The sequence below is a fragment of the Vulpes vulpes genome, chromosome 5 (genome assembly GCF_048418805.1).
Source record: "Vulpes vulpes isolate BD-2025 chromosome 5, VulVul3, whole genome shotgun sequence".
Classification (NCBI taxonomy): domain Eukaryota; kingdom Metazoa; phylum Chordata; class Mammalia; order Carnivora; family Canidae; genus Vulpes; species Vulpes vulpes.
In genome coordinates this window covers 94,439,261-94,465,062 of record NC_132784.1, presented here as the reverse complement: position 1 = coordinate 94,465,062, position 25,802 = coordinate 94,439,261, and the positions used below count along the sequence as shown (strand labels likewise).

The 25,802-nt window shown below is 34.3% G+C and overlaps 1 protein-coding gene across 17 annotated transcripts in view; it reads right to left on the bottom strand.

The window, feature by feature from the left end:
* KCNT2 (potassium sodium-activated channel subfamily T member 2) overlaps positions 1-25,802 on the bottom strand; it is a 374,048-nt gene that overhangs the window by 153,473 nt on the left and 194,773 nt on the right. For all 17 annotated transcript variants that reach the window (XR_012001790.1, XM_072759479.1, XM_072759480.1 and 14 more), the window contains one exon: positions 11,712-11,820. Coding sequence is in view for 16 of the 17 variants with exons in the window: in XM_072759479.1 (XP_072615580.1) it covers positions 11,712-11,820 (109 nt within the window). In the remaining variant the exon portion in view is untranslated. The remainder of the gene's footprint in view (positions 1-11,711; positions 11,821-25,802) is intronic.

Genomic DNA, 25,802 nt, shown 5'->3' with positions numbered 1-25,802 from the left:
CTCAATAAATGTCCTTTGACTTAAATGTTGTGTGCAGCTTATATTATTTCCTCATGAAAACTTCATGTATTTGTGTAAACAGATGTTAGTGATCTCTATCCTCTTCAGATTTCCATATATGCACCCTTTCACTACTCTAAACGATACACTCAAACCCATGCTCCCCATCAAGCAATTCCCAACATTCTAAGTGGCATTCTAAGAACACACATTTTAATATGAAAGGCTGCTGGGGAATAAAACAAAATGACGCAGAAAAATTTACAGTGATGTGTGTTTAGATTTCTGATGCTCTTATTCTGTGCCACTCGTCTCCAGAATTTTTTCTTACTACAATATGATGAAACATTACTTTCATATTTGAAAGCTATCTGTGAGATAATAGAATAGATATATGTTGATCTAAGTCCCCAGTTCCTGGAACAGAGCTCCTGAAACCCTTGTATTTCCTGGAAGATAAGAGCCCTAGGAGTTTCTTTTGTTCTAATATTGGTCTTTGACCCAATCCCTAACACAGGCCTCCTAAAAACCCTTGTAAATTCTGAAATGGGAAGAACACCAGGAGCATCTTTTGTCCTAATGAGGTAACTGTGGATAGATTCCTAGGTGACTCCTGGATGGGGGCTGGTCACCAGGAAGACCCAAACGTGATTAGAAGAGATTGAAATTTTCAGCTCTACTGCCCATCCTCCAGAGAGGGGGCAGGGACTAGAAATGGAGTTAATAATTGCTCATGCCCATGAGAGGAAGCATCACAAAATCTCAATAGTAGGGGGGTTAGGAAAGCTTCAGGGTGACAAATATATCCACACATTGAAATTATATATCTCTTCATATGGATGTTTTCTGTATCCTTTTTCATGTCCTTTACTAAATTGGTAAATATAAGTGTTTCCTTGAGTTCTTTGAGCCACTCTAGCAAATTAAGGAGGGGGTTGCTGGGACCTGTAACATAGAGCTGGTTGATCAGAACCACAGGTGACAAACTTGACGTGCAATTGGCTTCTGAAGGGGGGTGGGGGAAGGACAGTCACTGAGTCCTCACCTATGGGATCTAATGCTATCTCTGAGTAGACAGTGTCAGACTTGAGTTGAATTGTAGAGCATTCAGCTGGCATTACAAAGAATTGCTTGGTGTGGGGAAAAACCTCCCATATTTGGTGACCAGAGAGAAGTGATGTGTCCTAGATAACTAGTTGAAGGATACTAACAAGGGTGAAACACCGTAAAAAGGAACTGGGTTTTCCCTACATAGGTGAAAAAACTAGATTTTCCCCCCTTTTCACTATTTCATATATTGTTGCATATTTTTATTTTACTAAGTTAAAGTGTGACTTTTGAACATTCTTACTGGATAGTTCAAGTTTTTAAATCTTATCCTATAGTATACTTTTAATACTAAGATACTATGAGTCGAGCACCGTGCTTGTCACTGAAGATACCAAGCATTTAAGAAACTCATATTCTAGGGGAGCATGGCTGGCTCAGTCAGTGGAGCATTCAATTCTTTCTTTCTTTTTTTTTTAGCATTCAATTCTTGATCCTGGGATTGCAAATTCAAGTCCTATGTTGGGTGTAGAGATTACTCAAAAACAAAATCTTGAAAAAAGAAATGCCCAGGTGGCTCAGCGGTTAAGCATCAGCATTCAGCTCAGGGAGTGATCCTGGAATCCAGGGATCAAGTCCCACTTCATGCTCCCTGCAAGGAGCCTGCTTCTCCCTCTGTGTCTCTGCTTCTCTGTGTGTGTGTGTCTCTCTCGTGAATAAATGAATAAATAAAATCTTTTTTAAAACTCTTTTTTAAAAAGTTTCTATTCTAGAATTAAACATCTAAGCAACTACAAGTCAATTAGTAAACGGCTATAATACAACTTATATTAAATGGAGGATATACAAAAAAGAGATTAAGGTGTCAAAAATAAAATCATGTCAAAAATAAAATCATTTCTCGCTCTCTTTGGTTCCTACAGTCAATTGTTATTAGGTCTACAGTATATATCTGAAATGATTCATGAATATGTTCTCACCTTCCACATCCATCATCACCACTCTGGTTCAATCACTCAGTCTCTCTCGCCTGAACACTCTTAATAGCTTGCTAAATAATCACTCCTATGAGGTTCCTTGTGTCCTCTCCACTGTACTCCACATTTCCCTTGGAGTTACTTTATTATCTAGTTAAAATATTATACCTTTACTTGTAACTATCATCAGTGGATCATTACTTCACCAGCAACATTCCAACTCATTAGTAAAGCCTAATTCACAGTCTCTCTCTCTCACACCTTTGTGTGTGCACCATATTTCTTCATGCAGTCTGTTTTGAGGCAACTTTAAACATCTCAGGATAATATTATAGTGTTAGGATATTATAAGAGCCTCATATTAGGATCTCATTCTTTTAGGTCTAAAAATCACATTTTAAGAGACTTTTCAATACAAAAGCAATTATTCCAGGGATAAAGATATTAAATCATGAAAAGTTTACCTAAAATAGATCTATCACATTGACTAAATTCATCAAATAAAATCTGATGAGACTAGAACATGATTGGAATCATGAGTTTTGACATATATGGAGGGTGGCAAGGGCAAGGAGGGGGATCATAAGGTCAGAGCCGAAGCCCTGTGTGGGATGAACAGGCTCTGTTAGAATGGTATTCTTGGGCAGAACATAAAAGTACACTGGCTCACTGGTTTAAAAAGGTAAGAGGTAAAGAAAATGAGAAAAGCTGTCATTGGAACACAGCTAGTCTATCTGATTTATCATACCACTAGTTATCTAGACTAACAAATTGTTCATAGTAGGATTCAATAAAAATGCTTTGAATGAGTAAATGAGAACGAAAGAGGATAAACCTGTTCTTTATAAACATTGTTATCAAGAAACTACTTTATAGACTGCAAGATTCTATAAGATTCTTAAATCTATATGATTTAATAGAATAAGCCTGCCACTTTCCAAAGACAGAAGAAATATGCTGCTCTGGCTTTCAGAACCATGAAATTGAGTCTTTGAGAATATAAGACTATAAGAAAATTAATGGAGAAAAACATAAAGATATTTGAGTTAATTAAATTTTAAGTGGTCCACAAGAAAATGGCTTGAAATACCTAATGTTCAATGGCAATTTAATCAAGTGTCAAAGAGAACAAACAGAAAAGCTGGTTTAGCTATTTAATAGACCCACATATTAAAAATGTAAAAGCTATAAAAAAGAAAAGCAAAGAAGTTGCTGATTTTTCTTGTTAGGAGGAATGAAAGATAAGAAAATATTTCACTTAAAAATAATACACACCAACATTAATTTTTTTAGTTTTGATTTAATGGGCCATGGTTATATAAGAAGTTAATTAACATCCTGAGGACCTGTGTGATGTGAAGGGTATATGGGAATGCTTGTTCCTGTCTATAACAATGTTCCATCTAAATTATTTCAATAAAAAAATGAAAAAGCAAAAGCAATAAAAAACAAAATGCTGATTTAATACTGAATTGTAAAAATACAATTATAAACGACATTTTGGAAATAGTTGCCGACATTGAAATATGAATCAGACCCATGAAATTATTTAACCCTGGGATGCCTGGGTGGCTCAGTGGTTGAGCGTCTGCCTTCAGCTCAGGGCATGCCCCTGGGATCCAGGATCGAGTTCCACATCGGAGTTCCTGCTCTTCCCTCTGCCTATGTCTCTGCCTCTTTCTCTCTCTGTGTGTCTCTCATGGATAAATAAATAAAATCTTTATTTAAAAAAAGAAATTATTTAACCCTCTTAGGGTTGAAAATGTTATCATGGGTATATAGTAGAATGTCATTCTTCAGAAAAGCATGCTGAAGTTAAAAACTGTGTGTGTGTGTGTGTGTGTGTGTGTGTGTGTGTGTGTGTGTAGAGAGAAGATTAAGCAAATGTGAGAAACTGTTAATTGCTAAATGTAAATGAAAGGAACGTAAGTTTTCATTGTATAATCTTTAAGCTGTGTGTTTGATTTTTTTCAAAGTAAAAAATTGGATAGAAAAAATTTAAAGACTAAATCGTAAAGTTTTGAACACATCCTTAAGTTAAGTGGCTTCTAACGATCTCCACAATGACACAAAAATCAGAGAATATTTCCATCTGAAAATGGAGAATTTTCAAAGTTGTTGTATTTTATCTTCTGAAAATATAGGATTTCAAAGCATTATGTTCTTAAGTAGGTTGTAAGAATGAAATTTAAACTGATATCTATGTGGGTGTTATATGGGAAATGAAGAAATTATTCAGCATGAAAAACTCACACCTTACCATTTGGTGAAAGTCAAGCATTGCACATACATATGTTATTTAGAAACAGCTAACATAATTTCCAATATTTATATTACTTGGAAATATTTTTCCACTCTTCTTTCTGGGTAGAAAAAAGTGAGGCATTGGGATGTCTCATGTTTCAGCAAAAAATTAATAGTGAGTAAACGGAGTTAAGACCTTCATTTTTTAGTTCAATCATTTCTCCAAGATATATGTGCACACACACACGTGCATGTGTACTTTAAACAATACTGTTTTTCTAACGGTAGCCATGACCACCTACTATAAGAAAGATAAATGTCTATATTTTCAATAATATAGTTAAAAATACTTTTGTCTATACTTTTAATCTGTATTGCAATTGAATTTTTTTTTTAATTCCCAGAACTCCTACTGTTCTTGTATAATGAATGAATCATTCTTCTAGGCATGTTTTACTTGTGAGGTAGAATTTCATTCAGTCAACACTTTACTATTGAGGTATGATTCTTCCTTTCATTCATAAACTTTAATTCATAATCTGTTACTTATAAAATATCATAGTCAAAGCATGGAAAATAAAATTCACAGAAAATTTGCAATTTATAAATTGATTTTTACATTCTTTGCTCAGACTTTTACATTTTCTACTCCTACAAATTTATTTATAAATTGATTTCTAATATTCTTCTCTCCCACCTGTGGGTGAAAATTTACCAGTTTGATTTTTATGTCTTCTTATATCTGTTAAAATAAAATAGAAAATTTTCAAAAACCCAGTATGTTGAAAGAAAATTAGTTGACAAATAAAAGGCAATTTAATATTCATTCATAGACAATATAACACTAAATCTGGGAGGTAAAGATAGAGTGTCAACCTAAATTTAGCAATTGATTTACTCATATAACAGGGATTCATCTCCCACTGATTTTCTGAGTAATTTCATCTGACTAGGAGACAAATAGCAAACTTTTTTTAGATTCAACTAATTGAAGAGCTCAGTTTATTCCTCAAGTTCATTCAAGGTTTTTCAATAAGAGTTATTTTCCTAGTAAAGTACATTTTTTCCTTGTTTATTTTGTTTTGTGTTTTGTTCCTTTTTAAATGATTTTTGTAATATAGAATGAAGAAAGAGATAAGAGTTTGATTTTATTCCGATTAAAATTTGGTCTACAGAAACATGTCTGAATACTGAACTATTACAATGCCTTGTCTGATTTTGCCACTAAGATGAGAATATCTATGAAAGGCTCAACAACGTGGAGCCCTTTTTTCTAGGTAATTTCAGATCAGATATATGACCCTACAAGAATTGCTAATCCCACAAGAGGCTGACAGAGAATACGAGATGTTACAAAACCACATTTTTATATTAGTCATAGCTATGGAATACTGCCATTACTTCTTCCTATGTTTCAGTACCAACTGCCACTTCTTAAAAAAGAAGTGTATTGATAAAAAATATTTCTCACTGGAACTGAAATTTAACACCACCAAAGCTATAGTACCATTTGACTTTTGTTCTATAGAGGTTGACAAAAAAATAATCCACCAGAAAAAAATCTTTTAAAAATAATGCTATTGTAAACGAATGCTGGCATCAATATACTGGAAAAAGGAAACTATGAGTTTAGGCTGACATTGGAGGCACGAAGATGTAGCAGCCTACTAGAACACATAAATGCTAATCACTACTGCAAATGTGCTGGGCAACATGAAAACTAGCAGTAAGCTTATAGGTAGGACTCATGGATACCCAGGAAAGAAGGAAAAGGAAGTGTTTTGACACAGCCATGATTATGGCGTGGACTAGGGTTGTGTCAGTGGATAAATCTGGGATACTCAGGAAGTCCAGCCTATATGACTTAATGGATTGAATGCAAATGATTGAAGAATAATTCATGAGTTTTTGGCTTGAGTTCTCTAAGTAGATGGTACTGAGAAGAATGGGATAGAAACAAATTTTAAGTCAGGGAAAATCTATACATATTTCTAGGTATCTTAATTTTGAGACAGCTGTTAGAAACCTAATAGAAAATATTGACTATACAGGGGGATCCCTGGGTGGCGCAGCAGTTTAGCGCCTGCCTTTGGCCCAGGGCGCAATCCTGGAGATCCGGGATCGAATCCCACATCGGGCTCCCTGCATGGAGCCTGCTTCTCCCTCTGTCTGTGTCTCTTAATCTCTCTCTCTCTCTGTCGCTTATGAATAAATAAATAAAATCTTAAAAAAAAAGAAAAGAAAATATTGACTATACAGTTAAGAGATACAAGACTGAAGCTCATAATGAATACTGAAGGACAGATTTAATTTTGGAAATCATAGAAATGGATTTCTATAAAAGAATACTGCAGGAAATCTTATATAAATAATATGGCAATTCATACCTCGCCTTCCAGTGCTTACTCCTTTTATTTATTTTTGAAGTTTTACTGCACTCCTTAGGATTTCCAGGAAAATGCAAAGTAAAAGTGGTTTTAGTAAGCACCTCTGTTTGTACCTAATCTTAAAGGCAGTCTTTCTTTATCTTCTTTTTCTAAAGATTATTTATGTATTAAATGAGAAATGCAGAGAGAGAGAAAGAGGCAAAGACACAGGCAGAGGGAAAAGCAGGCCCCTCGCAGGAGCCCGATGAGGGACTTGATCCCACATCCCAGATTATGACCTGAGCTGAAGGCAGCCGCCCAACCACAGAGCTACCCAGGAGTCCCAAAGGCAGGCTTTCAAAATGTGGTCATTAAATACTTTTTTCCTCTGGTTATTGTATGGATAATTTTCCATAAGCTAAGGAATGCTTTCCTCTTAGCTTTCTAACATTTTTTCTTTCTTTTTCTTTTTTTCAAGTTGTAAATTGATATTGAATTCTCTCCCAAATGCTTTTTATGTATCCATTGAGGTGATGATCCTCTGACATGATGATCTATTTCTGGGATAATTTTAACTTGGTGATGATATATATTTTTTAATATTTTATTTATTTATTCATGAGAGACACAGAGAGAGGCAGAGACACAGGCAGAGGGAGAAGCAGGCTCCGTGCAGGGAGCCCAATGTGGAACTCGATCCTGGCACTCTGGGATTATGCCTTGAGCCAAAGGCAGATGCCCAACCACTAAGCCACCCGGGGGCCCCTTGGTGATGATATATTATTTTTTTAATGCATTACTTTGTTAATTTTAGTAATATACTTTACATAATTTTTCAACTAATCAGTTAACATTGGTCTCTAATCATTTCTCATACTATCCTCAGTAACTTCTGTAATATAGCTAGGTCAGCCTCATAATATGAATCGGGGAGAGATCTTTGTTTTTCCACTCTCTGGAAAATATGTGCAAGCTGAGAACGATGTGTTTTTTGAATGTCCATATTAAGCTGTTTGTAAAAAATGAGCAATCTTCAGTTACTTTTCCTGGAAACAAAGATAATATAGATTTGTTAGGAGGATGAGAAATAGGTACTCAAGATTAATGATAATGATCAATTTGATAAGTACCAATACTAATGGCTGATGTTCTTTGGAGTATTTTTTTTAATCATAACAACCCTATGAGATATTTTCTCTTATCATGCACACTTTATAAATCAAAGAACTCAAGTTGAAAAATATTAAGAAGCCTGAGGTCATATAGTTACTATATAATAGAATGGAAATTCAATTGTGGATCGTCTCACTCCAGAATTTGTACTATTGATCTCTTTACTTTGGGAAATTTGTTATAAAAAAGAATATTGCTGAAAGTAAATTTTTTCTAAAGCCAGTCTGAGTTTATTTTCTTTTTATGAAATTTGTGGTGATTAAAATAATCAAATTACCTATGAAGTATATTTTTATATTATTGAATCTCATTAAAATTTGCAATGGTTTATAATAGGAAATTCTATATCATAGCTATTATCCTACTGAGGATTTTTTCTATCTCCAGACACTATTTTTACCTTCTTCTTTTAGTGAAATGAGTAAGAACATATCTCTTCTCTGCTGAAATCCTGCACATATAGACCTTTCTCTTGTAATTCTCATCAAAGTGTAGATTATCATAATTAAATTAATAATATTATAATGCATTCAAATGATATTGTAAAAATTCAATAGTTTAATTGATGTCTGTTGTCATTTTATTCAGAAGAAAAGGATCCATACATGATATGACTGGTAAATGTGTATAAAATAATAGTTGCTAGGCTGCTATATTGTTTTTGCTTTTTAGTATTTTATATACTCAAAACTCATTTTGAAGTTTCTTCTTTTAAAAGCATGGATTTACTCTTTAAAAATATACAAATTACAGTCGTGGTAGCAGTTCACAATTTAGGGTGTATTGAAGAGGCTATTTAAATAAACAGAAATATAATTATCTCATTTTATATCCGGTATAATTGGAATTGTGCTATTTAACACTCATGAGAATGCAAAGACAAAAGTATAATGAATATTATCAAATTAATATGGTTTAAGATTAAAGCAATTATTATTTTATTACAAATGATATTACTTATCTATTGCCAAATAACTAATAACTACAAACTTAGTGACTTTAAACAACCAACATTTTATTTCTCACAATTCTGTAGGTCAGCATGACTCTTTGGGTTGAATGTGGTAAATCGGGAGCTAGAAAGATGGAGTGCCTAGGATGGATGATTGTCTCTTCCCATGTGATTTTTCATCCTTAGGGAGGCTAAATTGAGATTCTTTACATAGTCTCTGGGTAGTTTTCCAGTGAAGGAAAAGCAGAAACACAGACTTTTACGACTTAGCCTTGGAAGGTCATACAATGTAACTTTTTTTGCCTTCTATTGGTCAAAGCAAGTCACAAGACTGGCCTTTATCAAGTGGTAGAGAAATATATTTCACCTCTTTGTGGATAAATTGCAGATCCCATCAACACTGGATAGATACATGGAACATGGTTCACTGAAGACCATTATTTTAACAATCTACCATACAAACTAAGTGCCAGCTTGATATACTGTCTTTTGAGAGGTAAAGTCTGTAATTTTTTAGCCTCATGCTGAGATCGAAATATATTATATTGGTCTGAGAGTCTCATACATCACCCCAAACTATTTGATGACATTTTAATGAAACTAGGATGCTTTTATCTTTTTATAATATAAAAAAATGTTCCTCTGAAATGTTGTAATCTCAGCCTAAAAGAATATAAACATCATTAAAAGGAATTTCAACAGGTGCCATAACTGTGATAAACTATCAGGATAGAACTTTTAACTATTCCACTAATTACAACAGGTTTATCAAAATAATGGCAAAAATAGAATATGAAAGAGAATCAATGCAAATAGTCTTTGCAATTTTTTATTTGTAAAGGTGGACTATTTTAGTGAGTTTGAACTATATGTTGTGGAAATGTCTGTGGCCTGCTAAGAAGGGGAAAGAACTAAAGTTCATTCTGAATTTTAGTTACAGCACATTCAAAATTACAAACTGTCTTCCCAAACTACAATGGGAAGTATGAGCACCTAAAATGAGCACCTAAAATGTTTCAGATATTTTTTAATCCTTACTGCTAATCCTAACCAATGGAATAGAAACATGATACATATGATACATAATCTAACAGAAAAGAAAAGTAGGGCTCAGAATACTAATCTGGCTACCTAAAACTGAACTGGTGGCACTCAAATTTAAATTCACATTTTTAGAACTTTGCCTAATGCTATGTCATTACTGCCTTCCTAAAAATTATATCATAATAAGTCATTATCAGATACAATAAAAATTTTACAAAAATATTCCTTTTACTAAACAATAATAAAAAGAAGGTAGCTTAGTTGCAAAGGTCTTTTAGATAAACAATTGGCATTTCTTGAATGCTAATTACATATGTAACAGGTAGTAGTTGGAGAATTTACATGTATTTTCCATTATATTACACAAAGCCATTTATAAAGGAAGTGCTATTATTTTTTTGTTGTTGTTGTTTTTTCAATTTTATTTTATTTTTTTTTTGTTTTTTTTTTGTTTTGTTTTTTTTTTTATTTTTTTTATTTTTTTATTTTTTTTTAATTAACTTTTATTGGTGTTCAATTTACCAACATACAGAAAAACACCCAGTGCTCATCCCGTCAAGTGTCCACCTCAGTGCCCGTCACCCATTCCCCTCCAACACCCGCCCTCCTCCCCTTCCACCACCCCTAGTTCATTTCCCCGAGTTAGGAGTATTACTCAGCAATTAGAAACGACAAATACCCTCCATTTGCTTCAACGTGGATGGAACTGGAGGGTATTATGCTGAGTGAAATAAGTCAATCGGAGAAGGACAAACAGTGTATGTTCTCATTCATTTGGGGAATATGAATAATAGTGAAAGGGAATATAAAAGAAGGGAAAAGAAATGTTGGGAAATATCAGGAAGGGAGACAGAATATTATTTTTAATTTTGAGGTTAGAGAACAGGTTTTTTAAAAAGCAAAAACAAAAACAAAAAACCCAGCATGATCATCACAAACCACTTAAACCAGTATTAGTACTTAAAGCAGACTTCCAAAGAGAAGTCATTTTTAGAAATACTGATGTCATTAGAAGCAAGAGTAAAAGATAAAAAATAGAGCAAAGTTAATAGCAATAATTCATAGTTTTCTTGATATTATTTAGAAATATCTTAGTGTTTACAATTTTTCATTTAAATATCATATAAAAATAGGTAAGCATTTTAAGATATGTAAACATAGCTGAAGGAAATACATTTTGCTAACACATAGTTAAAATGATTTACGTTTTCATGATGTTTGTAGCTTTAAATTGGTAAGGTGAAATGTTAAAAAAATAAGGGTGTTATTTTTTTAAATGTACATAAATTACTGCCTGCATCAAAATTAGTTTCTACAGAAACATTAAAGAAAAAAATAAAGTATCATCTTACTGTTCAATTTCCTAAAAGTTTAAAGTATAATCTCATATGAAATTACTTTAAAAGTGGTATCTCTACAAAAAACTCCCATGTATGTTGTTCTTAAAATGTTTTCAAAATCTATCTTATCTCCAAATAAATCTATTTTAATACACTTGAATGTATTTTAATATTACTCTACGCATGGCAAGCTTACATATGTATTAAGTAGTCTATAACAAAATACTACCTATGTGTAAACATAAACATAAATTAATAGCTGCAGCATTGAAAACGTGTTTATATGATGCATAAAACTACAAGTGCTAATCTATTTATAGTCTTACCAAGGCATACAGTAAATTCAGTTGCTAAAATCACCAAATAATATAAAAAAGATTCACTCCCATAACATTATCTTGTCACCTTTTAGAGTGAATAAATTCTCTCATAACAAGTAGATGATAAAAGGAAATCCTTTTATTCTATTCAATCATGAATATATGAAGTTGCCACTAATTTCAGAGACATAACTCTTACTATCAGAGTTTGAGGAAATTCAAAGTATCTCATTTGAGACAAAACTTACCAGCAAATTTGATATGGAATTTATTCTCAGGCTTTAATATCTGGACATACAAAGGGCAATTTGGAGCAAAATCTTTTACAGCCCATGCTCTCAAAATTGTTTGATGGTCCTGAAATGACAAATATTAAAAGATCATGAGATAAATTGAAAAATTTATAATATAAAAAGTAAAAATCACCAATCAGTGTGTTAAGGGTCACATCCACAGCTTAAAATTAAGCATATAATAAATTATAAGGACTTATTTTTAAAGATACTTATTATTTCTATAAAGAGAGTAACAATGTCTAATTAAATCAGTGCTAATGACCAGCACTTAGAAAATTAGCAGAAATCAGGAGGAAAGTTTCTTGACAAGCTTAGAAGTAATATTCTTAGAAAACAATGGAAAGTCAGAGCCTTCAGAAATGCAGCACAACTAACAGTTTGTGATAACAGTTTCCATGGAAAAAATTACAGATTTATAGCAATTTTAACACATTTAGAAAGATTGGCAAAGGGGGAATGACTACAGAGACCATGTGTGTAGAGAACACACCATTTTAATTTTTTTTGTACACCAATAAAATACAAGGATTTTTAACTCTGGATGTGTGCATGTTCGTTGGAAAAAATCAGTAACTTTCAGTGCTCCAAGAATCAAAATGGTCTTTAAAAAAGTTCTAAGACTGAAAAAAAGAATAAAAATCAGGCTTAACATTAAATCGTACACATGGGGGATCCCTGGGTGGCTCAGTGGTTTAGTGACTGCCTTTGGCCCAGGGCGCAATCCTGGAGTCCCCGGATCGAGTCCCGCGTCGTTCCCAGCATGGGGCCTGCTTCTCCCTCCTCCTGTGTCTCTGCCTCTCTGCCTCTCTCTCTGCCTCTCTCTCTCTCTCTCTCTCCTCTCTCTCTCTCTCTATGTCTATCACGAATAAATAAACCTTTGAAAAAAATCGTACACATGGTGTGTACCCATAAATTATTATTTAATTAACTAAATAAATCAAAACAAATTATCAGAGAAATATGCCAGTAGAAAGTACATTTTGAAAAAGGAAACAAAAACATGTTTGAGGGTAGCGCTGTCCATACAATAGCCATTAGCCATATGTGACTGTCAAATTTAAATTAAATAAAATTTGAAATTCCATTTCCTTTATCCTATTTTCCACATTTCAAGTGTTCAAAGTCATATGTGGCTAATTCAAAGTTATATGGAACAGTGGAGATATAAGCATTTGCATCATCACAGTAAGTTCTATCCGACAAAGTTGCTAGGAAAAGAAAAGAATAAAAAAGAAAAGAAAAGAAAAGAAAAGAAAAGAATAATTAAAAATACAAGTAGATATGAGGGATTGTTTATAGAAGTGCAAAAAGAAGCTACTGTCAGTGATTGGTAACTCTAAGTTGCACGAATGTTGATGAAATGTAACTCAGAATTCCCTAAGTAGATAAGCGGACAATATGTGTCTCCTGGCAAACACTGAAAACATGATGACGAACCTGATACATGTGATGGCTAATTTTATGTGTCAACTTGACTGGGCCATGAGGCTAGGCTCATGTATTTGGTTAAACATTATTTTGGATGAGTGGGAAACCCCAGAAAAGGGATGGGCAGAGAACAGAAGCCACAAATTCTGTGCGTAAATTTATACCACATCAGCTAACCTCTAAACCACACATGCATGGGAGAGAATAAGAGCAATTTCAAATGAGATTTAAATCACTGCCAACCACTAGGGTGACAGAGTTTCCATTCAAGTGAACCAAATTAACTGTTGGTTGAAACAAGAATATCAACACTCTTCTTTTTTTTTTTAATTTATTTATGATAGTCACAGAGAGAGAGAGAGGCAGAGACATAGGCAGAGGGAGAAGCAGGCTCCATGCACCGGGAGCCTGACGTGGGATTTGATCCTGGGTCTCCAGGATCGTGCCCTGGGCCAAAGGCAGGCGCCAAACTGCTGCGCCACCCAGGGACCCCGAATATCAACACTCTTTAGAGGAATACAGGAGACTCCAAGGCTCCACAACATAATATAATATCCAAAATACATGGCAAAAATATTCTATATATGAAATGCCAGAAAAATGTGACTTATTTGTTAATTTCATGGGAAACAAACAAAACTAAGTCCAATAAACATTAGCCTCTAGATGATCTAGATTTGAATTATCAGAGTAGGGCTTAAAGCAGTTTAATAAAAGTATCATTACTGAGGTAAAGGAAATATGCTCATAATAAATAGAGAAAAGCTCAGTAAAGGAACAGAAATATTTTACAAATTAAACAAAAAGCTCAAATATCTGAAAAATATTCACTGGATGGGCTTTGAAGTAGAATACAGATGACATAGGAGAGTTATTGAACTTGATCATAGATCAAAAGAATTTATCCAATTTGAAGAAAAAACAGAGAAGAGAAATGGAAAAGGAACAGAGTTCAGGGACTTGTGCAACAATGTAAAAATGTCTTATATAATGTAATTGGATTTCCAGGAAGAACACAAAGGAGAAAATAGAACAGAAAACGAATGAAGAAATAGTGGCTGGAAAAGTCCCAATTTTGTTAAAGGCATAATTTTCCGTGCTTAAGGAGCTCAGAAAATCTCAAACCACATCAACAAAAAAATTACCACACCTAAGCACACTGTAGTCTAATTACTGAAAATCAAAAGTAAATATAATATTTTGAAAGCAGTCAAAAAACAAAAAACAAAAAACAAAAAACATCTGTATGACCAAGGACTCTCATCAGAAACCATGGAAACCAGGACAGAGTGAAACAATATCCTAAACTCCATAATGAAGAGGGAAAAAATACTATTAAGCCATAATTTCATAGAGAACAATCGTTTAAAAAGATGAAATAAAGGACTTTTTCAATTAATGAAATCTAAGAAAATGTGCTGTCATTAGAATCATACTATAAAAAAAGCATAAGAAACTTCTTTATGCTGAAGGGAAGTGATACCAGAGGGAAAGTTAGAACTTCAGAAAAAAGAAGAGTATTAGAAATGGGTAATATTTGAATGAATATAGATGAATAGTTTTCCTCTTGATTTCTTTAAAACATGGGGCAGCCTGGGTGGCTCAGCGGTTTAGTGACACCTTCAGCCCAGGGCCTGATCTTGGAGACCCGGGATCGAGGCCCGTGTCGGGCTCCCTGCATGGAGCCTGCTTCTCCTTCTGCCTGTGTCTCTGTCTCTCTGTCTCTCTCTCTCTCTCTGTGTCTTTCATGAATAAATAAAAAAATCTTTAAAAATAAATAAAATAAAATATGTATTTTTGTACAAAGAAAAAATTGTAGTATTGTCTTGTGGGTGGTGAAATTTATAAAAATAATAGTAGAAGAAGAAATGCAAAGTTTCTAACTTCAATCAATTGTGCAATATTAACATAAAACAGACTATGAAGAGTTAAGCCTATGTATTGTGGTCCTTAGAGTAGTCACCAAAAAAATTCAAAAGATAATTTCTAAAAAGCCAATAGGCATATTAAACTCGAATTCCTCAAAGAAAAATAATCAAATAATAAAAAATATAAAAAAGCAAGAACAGAAGAACACAAATCAGTACAGAGAAACAAAAAAAGACTTAGTTAGACCTACATCCAACCATATAAATGGTGGCACTGAATGTTAATGAACTGAACACATAAAAAAAAATAAAGAATATTAGAAGAAGAAAACTAAGACCCAAACATAAGCAATTTAGGAGATATGAATTTTAAATATAAAGTTACTAGTAAGATGGGGTGCCTGGGTGGCTCAGTTGGTTAAGCATCCAAATCTTGATTTCAGTTCAGATCATGATCTCAGAGTTTGGGGATCAAGTCCTTTGTTTATTTTATCTCTTTCAAAATAAATAAATAGATAAAAATGTAGGGGCCCCTGAGTGGCTCAGTCGGGTGAGCATCTGTCTTCAGCCCAGGTCATGATCCCAAGGTCCTGAAATGGAGCCCCACAACAGGCAGCTCAAGGGAAACTCTGCTTCTCCCTCTCCCTCTGTCCCTCTGCCCTATTTGTGTACTCTCTCTCTTAAATAAATAAATAAAATCTTTTTAAAAAAATAAAATCTTTAGGCAAAAATAAAATAAAGTTACTTATAAAAGAAGTGATAATAAGAAAAAAACAACTCAATTTGAAAATGAGCAAAAGATCTGAACAGACACCTCACCAAAGAAGATACACAGGTAACAAATAAGCACATGAAGATGCTTAACATCATATATCATTAGAGAACTGCAAGCTAAAACAACAATGAAATACTAGCACACAATTACTGAAATGACTAAAATCCCAACCTGTGGCAACAGCAAATACTGGTGAGGATGTGGGACAGTCAAAAGTCTCATTCATTGCTGACATGAATGCAAAGTCATTCGGCCACTTTGGAAGGCAGTCTACAGTTTCTTATAAAAGGAAACATATCCTTACCATATAATCCAGCAATCATGCTTCTTGGTATTTACCCAAGTTATTTACCCACCCAAAAATTACACTTGAATGTTTATAGGAATCTTACTCATAACTGCAAAACCCTGGAAGTAACCAAGATGTCCTTCAACAGTAGAATGGATAAAACAAATGGGTGCATCCTATCAGTAGAATGTTATTCAGCAATAAAGAGAAGTGAGCGGAGTGGTCCAGCCATGAAAATATGTGGAGGAAACTCAAATGCATATTGCTAAATGAAAGAACCCCGAGTTAAACGGCTGTATACTGGGGTACCTGGGTGGTGCAGTCGGTTAACTGTCCAACTCTTAGTTTCAGCTCAGGTAGTGATCTCAGGGTCATGAAATTGAGCACCTCCTGTCTCCACACTCAGTGCATAAGACTTCATGCTTAAGACTCTCTTTCTCCTTTTCCCTATCCTTCTGCCTCTCCCCCAGCACATACACACACATTCTCTCTCTCTCTCAAATAAATAAAATCTTCTTCAAAAGGCCACATACTATATAGAAAGCGTAAAAAGATCAGTGATTGTTAAGGGGCTTGTCAGTAGGGGTGAGTGGAGAAGTGATAGGTAGAGTACAGGGGATTTTTAGAGCAATAAAAGTATTCTGCAGGATATTGTAATGATGGATAGATATCATTATACATGTGCCAAAACCCTCAGAATCTGCAAAGAGTGAGCCTTAATGTAAACCATAGACTTTAATTAATAATAATGTATCAATATTTGCTAATCAATCGTCACAAATGTACTATACTAATGCCAGATGCTAAGAACAGTAGAAATCGGGGAGAAGGGAGGGTGAAAATTCTCTATAGTTTTGTTCAATTTTTCTGTAAACCCAAAACTGCTAAAAAAAAGAAAATAGTCTATTAAAAAAAGCACACAAAGTGTGAGCTTTAGAGTCATAAATTCTGGGCTCTAATTTCACTCTAAAATTTACAAACTCCATGAGTTAAGTTACTAAACTAAAATCTGATATTCAGGATAAAAGATTCAATTATGTTTGTAAAGTAGATGTAGACAGTTTGCACTTCTCATTTCACTTGACCTCTGGCAACAGAGTCATATGTCATGTAAATCACTGGCTCCCTAAAATTTTCTTCCTAGGTTTCCATGACACCAATGCCCCTGATTGTCCTTTGGCTTTCTTACCCCAAATTAAACTCATTTTCCTGCTAGTAATTCTTCCTTTTCCTGAAGGTGGATTTTACCAGCACCAAATCCAGAATACCTCCATCTCTCATACCCTTATATTCAATCAGTCCTCAAGTCTTGTTGATGACACCTCCTAAATATTGCTCTACTATGTCCACTTCCCTCCAACCTCCCTGTCGCAACCTGAGTCCAAATAGTCGTCACTTCAGGCTTGGAATGAAAGCAACAACCTCCAAATCAATCTATTTAAAGTTTTATATTTTTTACTAATTCTGTGTTTCTATCAGATTTACTACCCTTTCAAACTACAGTCTGATGTGTATTTGGCTACCAACAACCCTGTAATGACTTTCTTACTCTCAGAATCAGATCCAAACTTCTTAATAAAGCTTGCAGGACCCTTTATTAAACTGTCCCCAAAATACTTCCCCAGCCTTGGCACTCTTTATTCCAGTGGTAGCATTCTCCACATTGAGCCTCCAGGACTTCTGATGTGGAACAGGATTTCTGTCACTTATTCTAGGAGACCCTCTTCTGTCTAATATCCATGCTAGCTGTTCCACTTCATTCTGCATTTGTCCATCATAGTGTTAACCCACCTGTTTTTTCAAGCTGATGCCCATTAAACTTCAAGATGACAAGGGTCATGTTTATACTTCATTCATCTAAAGCTCACCTCTAGTACCCAGCTTTCATTTGCTTTTCAAAGATGAGTTTACCAAAAACCATATGTACCTCATAGGGATATTGTGAGCATTAAATGAGATAATGTAAAGAAGCATCAGGCATAAAGAAAGCATTTATTAGTAAACATGTTCAATTCAGTGGATAAATAGTTGGATGAAGTGATCCTAAAAGCTCATAAATCCTTCTTGTTTTTTTCATGCATTTTGCCTTACCAACAGGAATCTATGATCTTGTAAGAGGAGCATAAGTAAGGAAAAAAGGAAACAAGGTAAGTATATTACGGCATAAATGTCACATGAGGAATAGAAAATAAGTATTTGCTAATACACATAATAAAAGTGTCACAGAAACAGATTTTTAATTCATTTTTGTAACAACAGAGAATGATATTGATCTTTATTTTTCCTTGCTGACAAAATTCAGCCTGAAATAAGATATTCTAAATGTAATTGTAACCAAAAAGTAAAAGTATCGACCATGAAACTTTGGAATAAACAGCCTAAATAATAAAGGAAACTAACACAGGGTATTATTGGGTCATCGTAGGTGTCTATTGCCACTGTGAAAGCAGAACATTTCACCTAAAGTCAGTTTACCTAAAAATTAATTGGCTAAAATCACCTTCATAAAATTCAACTTTTATCATTTGAAATATCTAAAAATTACTTGTTGGCATTCTAAGGACCTAAAATACATCATTTTACCTATGACAAAGATCTTCTTTCCTGAATTCCAAATGACCCATAAAAGAACACAGACATTTTCGATGAAGTTTTATACATGAATTGTTTTCCACTCCTTCATGAGAATTTACAATTTTTATTAGATTCCCAAATATAGTCTATGACTCAGAAAATAAAAAGACATTAGTCTGATCAAAGGTCACTTTCAAGCCAATGTTCAATTCATTAAATACATCTGTAGCACTTAACAAATGATAGATTTATTTTTTACATATTGAATACACCTTACTAATTTATCTACTGAACACATTTTTTAGGGTCAAGTAAAACTGAATCCTGAAACTTAAAATAATATATGTAAATAAATTTGCTAAACAACGTAGATACAACATTTATACTGGGTAAAATATCTGGCACCCAACTGGAAAAAAAAAAAATATTTCCTAAACACAACTCAAATGTGTTGTTTTATAAGCAACTCCTGCCAAATACAATCATTGCTCAGAGAATAATATATTCCCAGAAGTTCTTCTAAAGGCTTTCAGTTAAACTCAAAGCACCTTGAATCCAAGGCCTATTCTGTTCACAATTCCATTGTCTGGGTCTAGTAGCTAACTTGATAAATTATAAGCTTAAAATGTGAAAATGTGTATCTAACACATATATATTGCATATATAGATATAGATACCTAATAACACAAAAAACTGAATGTCATTCTGACACGTAGAACCTATAATATATGCCACCTATAATTAATTGGTTTGACTTTATGACTGAATTAAGGAAACTACATAGTTCATTTGTAATGAATTGTAAATTTGATATATATTTATCATTAAGGACAAAAGTAATTCAAGATTTTCTTACGTAAAATACTTAAAAATGAAGTATAACAAAAAACCCTAATAGATATAAAAACATTAAAATATTCAAGTGCCTAGGTGGCTCCGTAAGTTAAGCAACCAACTCCTGATTTAAGCTTGAAGTCATGATCTCAGAGTTATGAGATCAAGCCATGTGTCAGACCCTGTGCTCAGTGAGGAGTCTGCTTGAGATTCTCTCACTCTCTCTCCCTCTGCCCCTTTCGCAGTGCAGCTCTCTTTAAAAAAAATAAATAAATTTGTAAATAAAATTTTAAAAATATATATTGTTTTCCCTTTTAGACTAGCAAGCTATTAAAACATCACCTAATTTGAGTCAAATATCTATACGTTCAGCCATTAACCCAATCTTCAAAAACAATCTACACTAGAGTCAAGAATAATTAAAGAGGTTTTATTCTAGCTTCTAGCTCTTGGTATCAGAACTCATAGGGCTGGGATGCCTGGTGCAGTTGGTTAAGCATTCAACTTGGTTTTACCTTAGGTCATGATCTCAGGGTCCTGGGATCGAGCCCTATAATGGGCTCCATGCTCAGCATGGAGTCTGCTTGAGATTCTCTCTCTCCCTCTCCCTCTGCCCCTTCCATGTATGCTTGCTCTCTGTCTCTCTCTCCCTCTCTCTCAATCTCTCTTTCAAATAAATAAATTTTTAAAAATCTTAAAAGAAAAAACTTGAGACATCTGGATGGCTCAATCGGTTAAGTGTCTAACTTCAGCTCAGGGCATTATCTCTGGATCCTGAGATCAAGCCCCACATCTGGCTCCCTGCTCAGTGAGGAGTCTGCTTCTCCCTCTCCTCTCTGCTCATGCTCTCTCCCACAATCTCTGTCTCTCTTTCTCAAATAAATAAGTAAAATCATAAAAAAAAAAAAAAAAAAAAGCTCAGGGCTGCTAGGATAATTTCATCTTTCTGCCAAGTTTAAACAGAAGGGATCTGACATTATGTCAGAGACCGAAACATTATCTTGGATTTCAGTTTTAAGATTATTTGTATTTCCTGCTCTTTCCAATGATCTCTCAGGGTTTATAACCTACTTTAAATTTCCATCTTCGGGATCCTCGGGTGGCTCAGCAGTTTAGCGCTGCCTTCGGCCCAGGGCGTGATCCCAGAGTCCCGGGATCGAGTCCCATGTCAGGCTTCTGCATGGAGCCTGCTTCTCCCTCTGCCTGTGTCTCTGCCTCTCTCTCTCTGTGTGTCTCTCATGAATAAATAAATAAAATCTTTAAAAAAAATTTCCATTCTTAAGCTGAGAGTGTACTATTCCTTCAGATATATCATGGCAGAAACCTAATTGTATGAAATTCCAGATATAACATATTCCTAAAATTTTGGCACTGTGCAGCAAGTCAACTTTATGGCCAGTTAAATAACGTGCCTCCTTTCTGCCCTTGCTTGTCAAGAACCAAAGCCTATTTTGTGCTCTGCTTTCCAAAGCTGAAATCCTGTATTGTTTCTTAGTGCAAGTTGGCCTATGTTTCAATAATTTGTCCAGAGCCTTATATCCCTTAAATAATATATATTGTGTACTTATGTTCTCTCTCAGATTCTTCAACAATCACCATCAATACCAAATCTAATTCCAGATCATAATCCTCTTGGTTTTCTCTGATTTATCCTTTTAACAAAATTGTGACCACAGTGTCTTAAAATTTCACAAAGTCACTGACAAGTGTCAAGTAAGTAATAATTAAAATCATTCATAAAGAGGCTAGGTTATCTTGAAAGCGTGTAATTGAAGTTCCATGATGATCATCTGTCAAGAATTCACTAAAAGATATTTCTGGACAGATTAAAAACTGAGTTGCACTAGTGATCCCACAGTGTCTTAAGCAAGTTTAAAATTCACAGTTTGAAATTCTGTGATTTTATAAATTGGAAAGGAAGATGCTTTTGAGAACAGATTATTAACCACTGGGTTGAATAACCATGCAAGAAACTTTGGAAAACCTCTCTAAAGAATTTTTGAAATAATAGAAATGATTATGTGTTCAAGTATTGCAATGCTCAAAATAGATCTGCTTAAGACAAAACAAATTCTTTTTTAAAAGATCAAACTGTGAAAGGTAGCAGAATATGCCTTTTTAGCATAAAGACTATTTTGATCTGATTATTTTTGAGAAACAATAGCCAAGCTCTTAAACCAGAGTAGAATCTACCCATTAAATATATATTTATAAGGAAAATCTCTATTTGTAAGGGTGGCCCTCTTCTTGTACCAAGAGAAGAATGACTCTAAACCACAGCTCTTTATCAGTGGAGAAGACACTAGACTTAAATCTGCGTAACAATCTAACTGTACTTTTCTTGATCACCTCCCAGAACTAGTTTCCCCAGTCCCAGCATCATTCTTTCATTATTAGCTGAAGATACTATTTAAGGTGATTACTTGGACCATTTGGGGGAGTTTTACTGCTTTCCTGGGTATCTCCCAGGAAGTGTATACATGAGGTATACATATTAAGTTTATGATTGTTTTTCTTTTGTTACTCTTTTATTATTGCAGGGAGAACCACCACAAAACCTAGAAGGTAGAGGAAAATTATTTTTCCTCCTCTGCAATTGCCAACATTTTATCTTAGCTCTTTCCTCATGCTGTCTGAAAGGGTCACATAGGGAATTTGCTGTCTGCATGTTTGATGATTGTTTACCTTCTACTCTAAGATTCCATATGTTCAAAAATGCATGTAATTATCAGGAAAAAATGAACATCTTTGACATTTATGAGGAAAGATAATAGCATAGTATAAATTAAAATTTTTTCTAAAAGTTACGACTTAAAGTCTTTGGAGTCAGATGACCAAGAAGGCTTTAATATTTCCCTCAACTTGATTTCCTGACAACTTGATTTCCTATCAGGTTTCTTTCTGATTATAGGCCTCTGACCACCCTTTTCATAGAACATTTACTTTTTAAAAAGTCCAATTATAAATCCCTTTTTCTTCCCCTTTGTGATTTAAATCTCCCACACTCTCATCAGTTTTACAACCCAGAAATGTCTCTCTCAAAAATCTGAGGGTCATTGCTCTGAACTGTAATCTACAAAGGGGCTACTCTCTCAAGAATCTGAGGGCCATTGCTCTGAACTGTAATCCACAAAGGGGCTAGTCTCTCAAGAATCTGAGGGCCATTGCTCTGAAATGTAATCTACAAAGGAGCTAGAGCCCCTACCTCCCAATCTCTGTTGGAAGATAGGATCCTAACTCTTATAAGAGATGATTAGCAAATGATGGCATAATTACATGGAGCAATCTCCCTCCTCTAGTACTTTTCCACCTAGTTCATCCCAGAACTTAAGAATTCTCCAGCCTTTTATTTCCAAGGAGTTGAGTTCAATCTCTCTCCTTTATTGCAAAAGTCCTAAATAAAATCTTCTTTGCCTGTTTAGCAATGCCTGGTACAATTTTTCCTTGATACAGACAGAATAAAATATAAGTATTAGGTCTTAGAGCTCTTAACCATATGCTCTAAGAAGCTTAAGTAACTAACCAGAATCTTGTTTTATTAAACTGCAAATTGGAGTTAGTACTAACTTCTTTGCAGGGTTGTTGTAAAAAATACATCACATATGGAATATGTATCAAGATATACAAATGATCTCTAACCTGTAATTGATATTTAGTGATGGCTAATAAATGAGAGGTATTATTATGTATTTCTTTTCTTTTTTTCCTCAGTTCCAAAAAGCAAGAAAATTAAAAATCAGTTGTGCCAAGAAAGCTAAAAGAGCAAAGCAAACATTACAGGTTTTTTTCAGAAGTAGGCCATTTATGTAAAAATCCATATGCCCAGTTCAGCTCCAAAAATTAAATTCTTTCACCACTGCAAAGAAAACCTATCCAGAGGGTAAATCTATTATGCTGCATACATTATAATGACTCAATAGGGACTTAACATTGAACGAATCTTTTTCAGCACGCCTAGTCATAGACTGAGTGAACAAGATATTAAAAAGGAAAATGTCTGAATCCTTTAAAACATATCACAATATAAGACATCCTTCCTTCCTGTCCATTCACCACCTGTTAACTTTCCAGCTCACTACCTGGGACTGTGATTCCAAGGAACATCTGACATCGTCAGCAACCTCAATCCATCTACCTTATTACTCTGTTACCTCTATACCCACGTTCTCATTTCCTTGCTTACGAGCTTGTATCAAATGCTTCATCAAATAAGCAGACCCTTGCATAAGTAATCATTTTGCTCTCCTCTCTCAATCAGGTCTACTCTACAGGAAAAACTACAACCTTGATAAATCCAACTCCCTTTCTATGACAAATAACAGATGGCTGGCACAAACACACATATATGCTAAACTTACTTAAAGTAAGTTTAGGCCTTACTTAAAGGCCTTACTTAAAATTGAGAATCCAAAATATGACATAGGAGATGAACAAAGCTCAGCAACACCATAATCCTCCAGGCCATTCACTTTCCTGCTGCTGTAGAGAACTATTTCATACAGTTCCTCAAACCTCCGCCCTCTCATCTCTCTGTCCTGATGATCTCAACTACTATGAGAAAACTACCATGAGAAAATAGAAATAATAAAAAATGTCCAAGGTGCTCTCCATCACATCTGACCACGTACTTGCCTCTTGTTAAAATGAGTGAGCTTTTTACACACTTAGCAAAGGTAAACCTCTGCCTATACACTGGATCCTATTCTACCTTGTACATCCTATGACTTTATTCTTCTAATTTTCACTTTCCTGAATCATTCATTTTACCCTCTCTGGTGGATCATTTCCCTTAGCATACAGACTTGCTAAAATTTTTCTCACTAAAAAAAAAAAAGAAAGAAAAAAAAGAGAAACAAAGTTTTCCTTCACCACACATTACTATCAAGTACTGCTACATTTCTCTGCTCCCATTTACAGAAACCACTTCTAAAGTCTGTATTTGCTGCCTCTACTTCCACTTTGCTATTTAATTTTAAACTTTCATTTCTAATCCAAGAATCCAAAGCTATGAATCTCTTTTTAGGCATGACCTCAGCTGTGTCCCCTAAATTGTGGTATGTACATTTTCATCACAATTCAGTTAAAATAATTCAAATCCTCCCTGGGTTATTTTGTATTTTACTCATGGCTTGTTTAGGAATTTGTTAATTTTTACCTATTTAGATATTGTCCTGCTATAGATTTACTGTCGATTTCTAGTTAATTTTTATTATGATCAGAGAACATACTCTGTATGTTTTCATTCTTTTAGCTTTTCTGTCATTGCTTCTATTGTCCAGCATATGGTCTTTCTCTGTTAATGTTCCACGTGCACTTGCAGAAAATGTGTGTCCTGTACACGTTGAGTGTAATGTTCTATATATGTCAATTACTAGGTAAAAACGAGCTCAAATTTTGTTTTGTTTTATAACCCTACTGATTTTCTTTCTACTTCTTCTGTTAGTAACTTAGAGATGAATATTGAGATTTCTAATGATTGTAGCTTTTTACACCTCCTTCCAATTCTGCCATTTTGTTTGTCATGTCCTTTGAGGTTTCATGACAAGTTGTGCACACATTGAGGAGTGTTATATCTTCTTCATGCATTGATCTCTTAAACACAAAATGCTTTTTAGAGAAGATCTTTTAAAAGAAACAGAAATAATGAAAACAGATTTTTTCATTGTTATGTTCATAAATACATCTTCAGTTGGTATACCAATACTTGTACTATAAACCACTCAATAAATATTTGTTCAATGAATGAATGGTTTAAAAGGGTGATAGTATTACTCTACAGCACTTTTATTCCTTGGGTAGAATGCTATACTCCAGTGTAAGAAGCATACAAATAATTATGTCAACTGGCTCCATGTAAATTTGAAGCAAAGTGGACTAAGATATGTAAACTTTATAGGAAAATGTAAATAATGAATTAGCTCATGATAGGATAGTAAGTGCAGATAGCAAATCAGCCAGAAAAAAATACTGAATGGTAACAAATACCTATAATATACACTGATTTTGAAAATTTAGAAGATGACAGGAAACAATTCAAAAAAGGAAATATGTAATCAAAGTGACCCCTGGGGGATGCCTGGGTGGCTCAGCGGTTGAGCTGCTGCCTTCTGCTCAAGGCGTGATCCCAGAGTCCTGGGATTGAGTCCCACATCCAGCTCCCCACAGGGAGTCTGTGTCTCCCTCTGCCTATATCTCTGCCTCTCTCTCTGTGTCTCTCATGAACAAATAAACAAAACACTTTTTTTTTTAAGTGAGGACTGGGCCTTCAGTGAACA